Genomic DNA, 13719 nt, shown 5'->3' with positions numbered 1-13719 from the left:
ACCATTGAAAGGTTAGGAATCTGTTTTCTAATGTCTTGAGAAACATCTCCAGTCAAATTATTATAATTTCTTGTGCGAGGTGTGGTAACACACAAAAACATGAAAAGTTTATGATTAATGGACGACATTTTACTCCTTTTTTATTTCAAGGACCATTGAAAGGTTGGGAATCTGTTTTTCAATGTCTTAAGAAACATCTCATCTTGTCGAGTGATAACGCAGGCAAACAATAAGAATGTATTTGAAAAATCTTTTAATCCCTGTGAGGACAGTGCATCATTATCAAGATTAGAGATATAAAATTAATCAAATAATTGGGTTTGCGACAATTAACTCATAGTAATATAAAAAAAAAGGAAGATGCTCGATCAAATTTCTAAATAGATAAAAAGGAGAGATAATTATACTACCGAGTACTTATTTTCAATATTATTTCGATGTATATTTTGAATCATTTTTTTTCAAAAGATTATGTTTTGCATGTCGCGATTTTCTTGGTGATTGACCGAGACTTTCCGAGAAGTAAGATATAGTTTTCTTGAAAAAAAATCAAGATGTAGGGTATAGGATCATGAGAATTAAAAGGACGACCCAAAGGGTAGTTAGATAGGAACTTGAAGCCGAGGAGGGTTTTCTCGTTTTTGTAATTTATCCAGAAAAAGGAGAAATGCAGGGAAACCGAAGAAATCGGGCCAAAAGGGAAAAAGGGAAAAAGGGATTAATAAAATAAATAAATAAAAAGAATGCGGTGCACGTGGTCGCAATTGAGCAGCTGAACGACGGAACCGGGCGACGACTCAAGACCGTCCTTGTCACGCCCACCGGCCCATTACCCCTGATTTTCCCCCTTTAATTAAAGCAGTGACACCGTGACATATACATCGGCCCTCAACTATTCGATATTCTCCTCGTGCAATTACGAATTTACCCTTCCCCTTTCCTCTTCTTTTTTATTTGTTCATTAGATCTTTTGGATGAAATTATACATTCCCCTTTTTAGGCAGGGAAGAATTACATGAAAATCCCAAATTTTCATTCTCGGTTAATGTCTCTATGCGTATTTTCGATGGCTTAAAAGGTTTCGTGATTCTCTTAAGTGAATGGATAGATTAGGATTGATCAACAAATCGATTCAGTAAATTTCGACTCAACGGATGGTTTTTGGTTAAACATAAATACTTGAAAAATGGAACGAAACTAGAGAATTTTTTCTTGGCCAAATTGAGGAATTCAAGGAGAAACAAGACCTAATGTTAATGTGAAGAGAGATCATGCGAGAGAGGTTCTTTCTTTTATTGGTAAATAAAGGTTGGGGTCACAATAAGAATAAGTACACAAATTCTGTGTGAAAAAAGGGTTATATTGATATAACAACATACCCACTCATCTGGGCAAATGTTGAATAAAAGAACATATCAAAAATCATAAATATCGATCCGACCCATTTTGCGTGGGTCAAATTATCAAAAGGAGTACATCATTCGTATACTATACAACCTTAAGGCGATGCGGCGAAGATCAATCAATTAAGTTCATTTGTACTTTGGCAATACTAAGAAATGAAATTATTTTACAAGGCCACTTGGATCCAAAAGAAGGAGAGGGTGAAATAACATACTTTTATTTTATTCAATAGCATGGTACCAAACGTTAGTTAAGAAAAAGAACATTCTCGAAGGTCATGGTCAGAGATGAAGACTTTATCTTATTTGGAATGTGCACTGCCTCCTCTACCTTGCTTTTGAATCATCCACGTCGAAGGCCATGTGGTGGATAGGATCCTAAAACAAATATATAATTGTTGTAATAATCTAGTTTTTAACGCTAATTACATTTGTTTTTGGGTCTGAACAGAATGAAATTAGGCAATCAAATCAATGATTAATCAACGAGTCGTACTTGAGAATCATCCATCTTCACACGCACCCCACCCTTGCCTTAATCTAGTTTATCAACTTGACATTTAAGGAATGAGCAAGAGATCATGAGATCTCTCTTGACCTTTCTATATGCACGCGCATCAACTGGCCACCACTCATCATATCTCCCAAAAAAAAAAAAAAAAAAAATCTGTTTAATTCATAAATTTATTATCTTATATGAATATTTCGATATTTATAATAATGATGACTCATAGCGCGGAAAAATGCATTCTAGATTATAATGATTTTATTTGATTGTTAAGAAATGTCCGAGACACTCCTCATATGCTAACAATATTATCTATACAATTATATAACGTAAAGAAAACATCTCATCCTTTTTCTTTCAAAAAAAAAAATCATCAATTACTCTATTTTGTATGTAAATTCATATTACTATTTTATTTTTCATCCATTTTAACTCTTCACTTTGAATCTAAAGAAGTTTAAAATTTCGAAATATTTGTATTTTTAATGCACGTACAACATCTTTATGTTGTTTCAATAGATTCTATTCAATAATTAAGGGTGTGTATAGTAACATTTATGTTTCTAAAAACAATTTATGCTTGGAAATAATTTTTCTATTTTTGTTTTCCGTACAAGTTTATGAGTAGAAGAACGTATTTGGTAATCTGTACAAAATAATTCAAAATATAAATACATTTGATATGACTACTTTGTGACTTTAAAATTTCTTTTTATTTTTAAATATTTTTATTATATATATTTTTATTTTTCTTCTTCTTCCTCTCGTCGGTGAGTTCGGCCTCATCCAGCCAAGCGACACGGACCTTGTCGTGGCTGGAGGGGGTTGAGCCTTGCCGGTGGTCAATGAGGCTTGAGGCAACCTCATCGATGGTTGGTAAGGCTCCAGCGATCGGTTAAGAAAGAAGAGGAGGAAGGGAAAAAGAAAGAAAAGAAAAGAAAAGAGAAAAAAAAGAAATAGTTTGAGCTTAGTTATTAAGTTGTTTCAGAGAATAAAAAGTCACATTTTTTTTCCTTTTGATTCTGTTTAAAAATCTACTTTTGGAAATAAAAGCTTACACAAACGGATTTTTATTCCGTTGAAAAAAAAAGAAAAAAAAAAAAAAAAAGAAACGGGAAAGTTACCAAATGTTCCTAAGTTAAATAATCAGCAATTAAGTGATTTTACAATAAAAAAAATTAACGCCAGTTTTTTTTTTTTTTTTTTTTTTAGAAGGGGCACTCTTTTGCAAGTTGACAAATTAAACAAGACTCAATTTCTTTCTCCCCATTGAGGCCAATTATTACAAAAAGAGAATTATTTTGGAGACACAAGAAAAAACATCGTTGGATTCCTCAAGGAAAAGGACAAGGACAAGGTTGTCATTTCCGGATCCTTCACATCGCATAACAATGCCAAAGACAGCAAGTGAACTGTCCCAAATTTTTATTCCCTTCAATGAACGAGAGAGAATGAGAGAGAGAGAGAGGGGCAGAGTCCCTACAGTTACCAAAGTTGAATATTTAGTTTCCAAACTGATATGATTCATGCGCTTGTTCTCCTGTCCCTGCCAACCCTTCTTCCTCCCTTTTCCCTGTCTTCTTTCCTCTGTCCTCGTCATCACCATCAACGGAGGCTCCTCCGGAGACGCAAGCAGCAACAGCTAGTTTTGTCTTCGGAGTGAAGCAGAGAGATCTGAAGCGACAGATAAAGCAAAGCGAAAGCAAAAGAAAAGACGAGATGGGTTGAAGTGGGGCAGTCTTCAAGGGGAAGCAAAGGCAGCTTAGAGTTATTTCCGTTTCAGCTGCTCATCGAATTCCAGAGCAAAAGCCCAAAACCCCCCCAAAAAAAAAGAAGAAAAATTTCGGTTCTTGATTTCAGTTTTGGTGAGCTTCTTTGGAGTTGCGTTGCCTGTCTTTTTTTTTTTTTTTTTGGTTTTTGGTTTCCTAATAAGGAAGTAGAATCAAATATCGATCTTTATGGGCTACCCAGAATTTAATTTCGATACTTAGCTCTTTTGGTGGCTGATTCTTTTATCTTTTTTTTTGGATTCGGAAACGTGCTTTCTTGATTTCTCTGTCATTTCATGGAGCTAAAAAGGTTGCAAATCTGCTCCTGAGTTTAAGTTGCAGTTTCTGCGGGCTTTCTTGGATATTGTTTTCCAATTATGGCTTGCGATTGATTTTTCTTAATTATGAACCTCTTGGAAGCGTGTGAAGTTCTGTTTCCTTTTACCAAATTCGCTCGTATCTATTCTGCGGTTCTGATTATGACTATTGGGTGTATTCTGATAGGTAGTTCGGTCGCGTAAGAGAAGTTCCAATCTCTACATGATTCTCGGGCCTGTGTTTTTATCGATCAGGTATCACTCATCATGTGGAGTTTGATCTTTGTCTTTTTTTTTTTGGCTTTCTTTTTGCTTGAAAGTCTGATCTTCATTCATCTGAAACTGGATTGAGGTGTTCTATTTGGTCGACGTTTTGGTGGCCAGGTACAAGAAGATTGAGATATAAGGCTATTAGCCCTGTATATAGGAATAAGTCGGTCTGACATTGAACCAATTCTTTCGCATGCTGGTAATATAGCTCAGCATATTTTCACTGGTTCAAGACTCAGAGTGCACTTTTTCCGGGAAAAAGAGAAAAGAAAAAGAAGCTGAAAGGAGAGTTGTTGTTCGGTAGAGATATGGCGGCGGCGGCGGCTCTTGCAAATTCTAAGGGCATGTACTCTTGGTGGTGGAACAGCCACATTAGCCCGAAAAATTCCAAATGGCTTCATGAAAATCTTACAGGTACTATTTAGTTCCTTTTCTGGATTGGAAGAGTTTAATGATGCTGTGATCGCTGCTTGAATTGCTTTATTGCGAGTTTTCTGTAATGATGTTATATGCACACGGCTTTTCTATTGTTTAAGCATTTCAGAAACATATGTTTCTGAATTCTCTGAAAGAGATGTGTGAGAGAAGGCCATGTGATGACTTGCGTATCCACTATTTAGCTCCTGAAATGCTCTTTTCGCTGATTCTGATTCTTGAGACCAAACAAATGGTTGCTCGTTCATTCCTGCTGAACAACTAGCTTAGAATGGAAATGGGGATATTCTAAATTAAACTATTTCTTTTCCAACATAATTGCTGAATATTGCGATGCAAATGTGCCAACTAGGATACAACTCTTTCGAAATTCACGTACTTTTGGATTGTTTGATCTGCAAAAACCAACTTCGATTAGCTTGCGTCGTTTCCAGTTGTTGGAAGTATATGGGCATTAACAACTTCAAGTGAGGTAGAAGTGGCAGGCACGATCAAGTCAAAGTTGGTTGTTATAGCTTATTCCTAAAATGTTTTGTGGGCAGCATGATGCTTCAGCACCCCCCTCCCTTCACAAAAAAGCTCACGTTGGCAGCAACAAGATTCATCTTTTAATTTTGCTGGACATCAGTTGATGCTCAGCAGGTGAAACAGAAAACTGATGCAGGTGGTGCTTCAGCCATCATTTAAAATGATTGGAACTAATGTCTTTGTTTGATCCTAGGATTTTTCCTCATTAATTTCATCATCGCATTTGGTGCATAATGACACTTTCTTTCTATATTCCACAAAAGAGTAGCATCCCTGACAGTGATCTATAAAAATGAATATGAGAACACTCCTACCAGTGTGGTTTATTTGCCTTTTCTGTCAAGACTGGACCCTTATTAGATGAGAACACTCTGGCGCTTATTTACATTTATATATTTGATTATGAATGTCATGTCATGCACTTTGTGCTTTCTTATGCCTTCCACCTCCTCTCTCTCCTTTCTCTTCCATGAGATTGACATTGCATGTGTCTCATCACCTGAACAGATATGGACGTAAAAGTTAACCAAATGATTAAGCTCATTGAAGAAGATGCCGATTCTTTCGCTAGGAGGGCAGAGATGTACTACAAAAAGAGGCCAGAGCTTATGAAACTGGTTGAGGAGTTCTATCGAGCCTACCGTGCATTAGCAGAGAGATATGATCATGCAACCGGTGTACTTCGCCAGGCTCAAAAAACCATGGCTGAAGCGTTCCCGAACCAGGTCCCACAGATGCTCTCAGATGATTCGCCTGCTTCTGAGTCTGATCCTCGTACACCCGAAATGTCATTCACCGGGCGGTCACTTTTTGATTCGGAGGATTTCAGTAAGGACTCTGGAGACCCTGCTTCCAATCTACAAAGAAGGAATGGAGCTTTCACGGAAGAGTCTGATTCCATGACTGGTGGGAAGAGCTCGAAACAGTTTAATGACATGTTTGGCTCTGCAGAAGGAAGAGTGCGGCGGGGTCTCAACTTCCAGGAGCAGAATAGTGGTGGTGGTAGAAGTTCCAAAGCTGAAGCTGAAATTCAAAGCTTGAGGAAAGCAATTGCAGAATTAGAAGCTGAAAAAGAAGCTGGCCAAGTTCAGTACCAGCAGAGCTCGGAGAGATCGTCTAATCTGGAATTAGAATTATCTCGTGCACAGGAGGACTGCGAGAAACTTAAAGAACAAGCAAGACAAGCTGAGGCTGAAGTGGAATCTTTGAATGAAGCCCTTGAGAAATTAGACGTTGAAAGGAAGGCAAATCTTATTCAGTATGAACAGTGTCTGGAGAAAATGAGTAACCTCGAGAACAGTGTTTCTTCTGCACAGAAGGATGCTCAAGAACTCAATGAACGTGCTTGTCGAGCTGAAAGTGAATCTGAAACCCTTAAACAAGACCTTCTTAAGGTAGAAGCTGAAAAGGAAGCTGCACTTGTTCAGTGTAAACAGTGTATGGAGAGGATATCTAATATAGAGGATAAGTTGATGCAAGCTGAGGAAGACACCAGAAAGATTGTTGAGAGAGCTGATAAAGCCGAAAGAGAAGTTGAAGCTTTGAAGGAAGAGATTGCAAAATTAGCTGCAGAGAAGGAAGATGTGGCTATAAGGTGCAATCAGTGCCTAAAGACGATTTCTGATTTGGAGCATAAATTATCTATTGCCCAAGAGGAGACCCAGAGGCTGAATTCTGAGATAGGGGATGGGGTCGAAAAGTTAAGAGGTGCAGAAGAAAGGTGTCTTCTGTTGGAGAGGTCAAATCAGACTTTTCACTCAGAGCTTGAATCTTTGGCGCAGAAAACGGCCAGTCAAGCACAGGAGCTTTCGGAAAAGCAGCAGGAGCTTGGGAAACTTTGGACGTGCATACAAGAAGAGCGCTTAAGATTCATGGAGGCAGAAACTGCATTCCAGACTCTGCAACATCTTCACTCCCAATCTCAGGAAGAACTCAGGTCTCTCGCTGCACAGCTTCAAAACAGAAATCAACTTCTTAATGACATGGAAGTCCGTGATCGGGGTTTACAGGATGAAATTCAGAAGATTCAAGAGGAGAACAGGAACCTTGGCGAGCTTAATTTGTCTTCATCTCTGTCGATTAAGAACTTGCAGGAGGAGATTTTAAGCCTGAGGGAGATGATACAGAAACTTGAGGCAGAGATTGAACTTCGTGTGGACGAACGTAATGCTCTTCAGCAAGAAATCTACTGTTTGAAAGAGGAACTAAATGACCTGAACAAGAAGCATCGCTTTGTACTTGATCAGGTGGATGCAGTTGGCCTTGACTCGGACTCCTTTGGGCAATCTGTGAAGGAGTTGCAGGATGAGAACTCGGAGCTGAAGGGACTGCGTGAACAAGATGCGAGTGAGAAGGCAGTTCTTCTGCAGAAATTGGCAGTCATGGATAAGCTTCTTGAGAAGAATGTTCTCTTAGAAAATTCCCTTTCAGACTTGAACGTAGAGTTAGAAGGGGTGAGAGAGAAAGTGAACTCATTGGAAGAATCCTGTGAATCTCTCTTGCAAGAGAAATCAAATTTGGTTGCTGAGAAGGACATGCTGACTTCTACATTAGAGGCCACAATGGAGACTTGCCAGGAACTTTCAGAGAAGAACAAGCTGCTGGAAATTACACTTCATGATGCAAATACAGAGCTTGAAAAGTTGAGGGAAAAATCAAAGATGTTAGAGGAGTCTTGCCTGTCGCTTGGGAATGAAAAGTCGGTTCTGATCACAGAGAAGGAAACTTTGGTGTCAGAACTGGATTCTATTCAGCAGAGAACGGAGGACTTGGAGAGAAGAAACAAAGGGCTGCATGAGCAAAGTTTGCTTTTAGAGAATGAGAGAGCGTCTGTCTTGAATGAAATCTCAAAACTGAAGGATATTTTGGATGCAGAAAGGCAGGAGCGTTCCCATTTTGAGGACCTGAGTAAAGTGCAGTTGGCTGATTTAGTCTCTCAGATCCTTCTCCTCCAAAAGGAATTGCAGTCCAAGAAAAATGAACACCATGAGGAATTGGATAAAACTATGTGTTTCAAGATTGAAATCTTTGTCTTGCATAAGTTCATACGGGATTTGAAGGATAGAAATTCTTTCCTCATGTTAAATTGTCAAAAACTCATGAAAGCATCCAAATCCTCAGAAGAACGAGCTGCTCAGTTGGAGCATGAAAATTCTGCTCAACAAATGGAGCTAAAGTCTCTCTCTGATCACATTAATGTACTGTACTTGGGGCTGTCCCAGATATCCAAGATGCTTGAAACTGGTGCAAAATCTGGCTTCCAAGATGATCTCAAGGAAGCTCAACCTCTCCTAGATCCTATCATGCAGAAGGTCCAAAACTTGCAGGGTTTGCTCACTGAAACTGAGGAGGAGAATCTTCAGATGTTCACCGAAAAATCAGTCCTTGACACAGTGCTGAGGCTGAGGGAGCTGGAGGTGGCTAATCTTGTGGCTAAGATGACTAGCCTTGATGACGAGCACAGGGTTCAGTCTGAGCAATTCCTTTCATTGCACAGGGAGACCCAAGAACTGACAGAATTTAGCGAAGATCTGGTACTGAAGGTGTTAGAGGGACTCTGCAGAGAGGAAGTGCTGAAAACTGAAATGAAGGTTTTGCATGTACAGCTGTCAGATGTGCGAGGGGCTTTCCAATGTCTAAAGGAAGATAACCACACAGTGCATGGCGAGAGAAGATCTTTGATTGATCAAGTCTCACACTTGAGTGGAGAAACACGTAAACTGGAAGAGGAAAATAGCATTATTTCTGACCAAACCATAAGTGAAGCTACCACTTGTCTCGTTTACAAGAGTATTGTCCTTCAAAAGTTTTCAGAACTGAAGGAATTGAATAAAGCGTTGTCAAAACTTCACTTGGTCAACATGGAACTGAAGGAGAAGCTAGAACTTGTGGAGCACAATTTGGAGAAAATGCAAACAGATAAGTTGCAATCTGAGCTATTGGTGGAGATTTTGGAGAAGGAGCAGACATCTGTTCGATCGGTCAATGACCGTCTGAATGACGAGATAGAAAGTAAAAAGGAGATGTTGGAGAAAATGCAAACAGATAAGTTGCAATCTGAGCTATTGGTGGAGATTTTGGAGAAGGAGCTGACATCTGTTCGATCGGTCAAGGACCGTCTGAATGACGAGATAGAAAGTAAAAAGGAGATGTTGTGCCTGACAGAAAACAAGCTTCTGGAAGCAGAACAGATGGTAAATGCAGTTGCCTCCGAGAAAACAGGGTTACAAAATGAGTTGGACCATCTGAAGACTGAATATGCTGAAGTTCAGGCGACGGGAGAAGATCGTCTGCGGCAGATTCTCAAGCTCTCTCAAGACTGTGATCATCAAAGCAAGGAAGCCGAAATTCTGTGTGAATCAAAACAGCAGTTGGAGATGGATTTCTCCAAGTTACAGAAAGAGCACGACAATTATAAAGTCAGGGAACAGAGCCTAAGTCTTGAACTGCAAAAGCAAAGGGATGAAATTGTACAGTGGGAGGACAAATCGATGGCACTTCTAGGCGAGCTAATCTTTTCGGATGTGCGAGAGGCATTGCTTGAAGAGAAAATCTGTGAACTCAGTGAGGCTTACCGGAGTTTAAGTGAATCAAAATCTGCAGAGATTGAACAGCTAAAGGATAGGGTCTCCACTCTGGAAGGGGAAAATGAAGGGCTAAATGCTAAGCTTTCTGGTTGTATGTCAGATATTGGTTACTTGAGGAATTCTGTATCTTCTTTGGAGAGTCTTGCCGGTCTGTCAAAACAACTCAAGAAACCTGCTGATCACGATGTTATGGTAACGTGCTTTGCTTTTTTATTGGTTAATAGGTCACCTTTAACAGAATTCACTTGGGAATGAGGAAAATTTCTAGCATGACCTCTTCATTTTCTCACCTCTACCAATTAGGCTGTCACTATTGGTTACTTAGGAGCCTCTCCTCTATCGGATGTTTGTTGCACCTCTGAGCTTTCCCTCTAGTAGGGATAAAGCCTTTGTTTTGTTGGTGAATATCCTATGCAATTTTTCTTTAGGAAGTTTAAGCAAGCATTCCTTAGTTTCTTTGATCCCAATGGAGTTCATACATCTGCCTTCTTGTGGTTTTGTCGAGAGTTTTTGAGCTTTGAAATATTTTCTTGTGCTAGATATTTGTGATTGTTGATGTCATTCATGGTTTTTTTTCCTACCTATTTTCAGGATGCCAATGTGACCGGTAACCTGGAGATTGGTAAAGGTCTAGAGGCTGTTGAAGATAGTACACCCACTGTGCCAGAGGGATCATCAGAAATCCAGGATTTGCATAGGAGAATCCAGACCATTGAAACGGCACTTCTGGAAATGGAGAGGGCTGCGACCCTAGAAAAATCGCAAACTAAGTCTGAACTAGAGGCCGCGATGGAGGAGATTGAGAGGTTAAAATCCAAAATCAGCTTGGATCAAGAAAACAGTTCACTTAGCCATAACGGACCTGGTGGACTTAACAACGGTATTGCAAATGGTGTGATGCTGCAAAAACCCAAAACTGAGATAACTGAAGCGGAGAATGAACTTTTGACTAAGGACATCATGCTCGACCAGATCTCTGAGTGCTCGTCAAAAGGTTTGAGCAGGAGAGGAACTTTGGAGGCTGATGATCAAACGCTTCAGTTGTGGGAAAGCACCGAAAAGAATGGGAGCCCCGAGGTCAAAATCGGGAAAGCGCAAAAGGGAACTGTCTTGCCGAGTGACTTCAATGAAGTCAAAGCCCACGGGGAACATCGGAGCCTGAATCCTTCTACCGAGTCACTTCTTGAGAAGGAGCTGGGAGTCGACAAACTTGAGATCTCCGGGAGTTTTGGAGGGTCCCAAACTCAAGGAGGCAACAAGAAGAAAGTACTGGAAAGGCTAGATTCGGATGCTCAAAAGCTGACAAACCTGCAGATAACCGTGGAGGACTTGGTGAAAAAGGTGGAAAATACCAAGAAGGCCAAAAGGGGGAAGAGCTCGGAATATGATGTTGTGAAGGTTCAGCTGGAAGAAGCCGAGCAAGAGATCGCTAACTTGTTGGAGACTAATCAAAAACTTTCGAAGAGTGTTGAGGACGGTTTCTATTACTACGATGCAAAATCTGCTAAAGAGTCGGACAACAGCGGGAACATCAGTAGGAGGAGGATATCCGAACAGGCTCGGCGAGGCTGTGAGAGGATCGGGCGGCTACAGTTGGAGGTGCAGAAAATACAGCTGCTTTTGTTGAAGATGGACGGGGATAAGGAAAGCAAAGGCGGGAAAACCAGCATGCTGGAGCGGAAAACAAGTGTTCTTCTGCGAGACTATTTGTACGGCCGAAGCAACCAGAAGGGTAAGAAAAAGCCCTTTTGTTCGTGCATGCAGCCGCCAACAAAAGGCGACTGAGCCTTTTCTTGTAGAGTTAGTCATTGGTTTTTACTAGAACTAGTTTCTGTCCATAATCTATCTACGATAGAGTTGCGAAGTCCGTATTTTGCTGGTGTTTCAAGAAGAGGTTAGGTCTCTTCAGTGTAGAGATCCTTTTTGTACATGAAAGGCCCTATCCTACCAAATGTTGCTGCTTTTTTCATTGTGTCTTGCTGTGATGTTTTACTCTCTGGTGTTTCTCTGCATATATTTCTTTCTTCCTCATTGTTGCATACTCTCACTAGATTATCGTTTATTTAACTCCGTCGAAATGGAATATGCCAAACTTGGTCTGACCATGGTTGGAGACTATATCTTTCGCTTCTATAGGAGTTGATTGGTCAGACAGGAGTTTTAAAAAGGAAACCTTGAATTAACTGAGTCCTCCCGGTTTATTCGGCGCATCACGTCATCGTAAGACCTGAAGGATTGTGCATTGAACAAAAAGCTTGAGCTGATTCTTGCTTGGTTGTGTTGATCTGAAATAGGATTATCAATCAAGTGCTTTCTATGTGGTATCAATTTAGTTCAACTTGCTAGTTTGAATTTGAAACCAGTGAAGAAAATCTCATAACTGGTCAAATTGTGATGTCCTTAATTTATACACCTCTCTTATGATTGAATCTACACTATCCAAGCTTCTTCCTGAGCCAAAAGGAGAAATAGGAAATTCCTCCGCACCATCCTCGACCGCATGTCCAAGGTCAGGGCGTGTAACTTCAAGCTTATCAAGATGCCCGCAATGAGCAAGTCTGTCCACACGAGGCTTGCTGCAATTACACAACACACGACGGTTGTTTAGAGATTCGCTTACGACATGAATCGAATAGCATGTCAATAACTATGTGAAGATGTAGCACCGCATATTGAGATTGCATATGAAAATGGACATATATGATAGGAAAATTGGGAAAGAGGAGTTTGAAAGCATAGTTGTCTGTTTTTATTTTTATTTTAGAACATGAATATCCTCAGTGCCATATCTTTTAGATGAAAGTTTAGTTCAATTCCTCAATGACCAAGTTCAAATTCGAGATGGCTATGCGCGAATTGTGCTCGTCTCCTTGGCCGAGCAATCATGAGTGAATGTCAACCGAAAAGGATATATATGTACAATAAAATGATAAATAACTAATTCCTAATAACATGTAATTTAAATAATATAAATAAGGGCGTATTTAAATGTACAGATACAAATGTTTTGAGTTTTCTCTTCTTTTTTTTTTAAATTTCGAAGTACTGGAACTATCTATTTGACCTTTTATTTTATTTTATTTTATTTTTAATTTGGCATATGCACTCAGCCAACATTAGGGATACAATTTTGTTTGAATAGTACGAGTTCAATACATTTTCTATAGACACCATCCTTGTATTTTTTATCATTTATCGGCACCGACAAGTGATATGATGGAGAGTTCTCAATCATTACATTACAACCCATCAAATTTCATGAAAGGAAGTTGTCAAATCGAAATGCAAGTCATAAATTAAATGTCCAAATCTCTTTCAAAATCAAATTGATTTAGCATCATAATGAAACTAAATTAATAAATAATTTATCGGATAATTCAACATTCCCTTCTTGTTTTCCATATGGGTATCCAATAAACAAATCAATCAAAATAGTATTGTTGAGGTTATGAAATTCATGTTCACAAAATTTCTCAAGTACTTGACTTCATGTTGAAGACTTGACATCATAATTTTCCTCGCCCTTTCTTTATCTAATTAGGTTCCTTTTTGCGATTGCTTAAAATATTGCAATTAGTACTTGTATGATTGGTGGCGAAGCTTTTGATTGATGGACGGGTGGATAGCAGCTAATTGAAACTCGGAATTGTACCGGTTAAAGCAGCTTCGTTCTTTGGAAGATTAGGCAAATGATGCTCACCTCAATGGACCCTCCACTGTCCAATCTGCTTTACAATAAAATTGAGTGTAGATAAGGATTGGATGTGCATGGATGAACTAATTAAGGCCACCATTAAGGGAAATTTTCAATTGATCATAGGGTCACATGCCCCAATTATTTAGGGATGATTGGAAATAGATTTATGTGGGGGAGTTGGTAGGGAGTTGCGATCGTTGTGCCAT

General features: G+C 39.4%; 1 protein-coding gene across 2 annotated transcripts; it reads left to right on the top strand.

The window, feature by feature from the left end:
- Window positions 1–3344: 3344 nt before the first annotated feature.
- LOC104426641 (protein NETWORKED 1D) lies at window positions 3345–11847 on the top strand. Of its 2 annotated transcripts, none has more exons than XM_039304781.1 (5): window positions 3345–3776; window positions 4189–4252; window positions 4382–4681; window positions 5738–10008; window positions 10408–11847. In XM_039304781.1, the coding sequence occupies exons 3-5, from the start codon at window positions 4576–4578 to the stop codon at window positions 11599–11601; spliced, it is 5571 nt and encodes a 1856-aa protein (XP_039160715.1). In that variant the 5' UTR covers window positions 3345–3776; window positions 4189–4252; window positions 4382–4575; the 3' UTR covers window positions 11602–11847. The 2 variants fall into 2 exon arrangements, with proteins under 2 accessions (XP_039160715.1, XP_010038069.2); XM_010039767.3 differs by having other exon boundaries at window positions 4185–4252.
- Window positions 11848–13719: the final 1872 nt, after the last annotated feature.

The sequence above is a fragment of the Eucalyptus grandis genome, chromosome 11 (genome assembly GCF_016545825.1).
Source record: "Eucalyptus grandis isolate ANBG69807.140 chromosome 11, ASM1654582v1, whole genome shotgun sequence".
Classification (NCBI taxonomy): Eukaryota; Viridiplantae; Streptophyta; class Magnoliopsida; order Myrtales; family Myrtaceae; genus Eucalyptus; species Eucalyptus grandis.
This window is presented reverse-complemented; position numbering and strand designations above follow the sequence as displayed.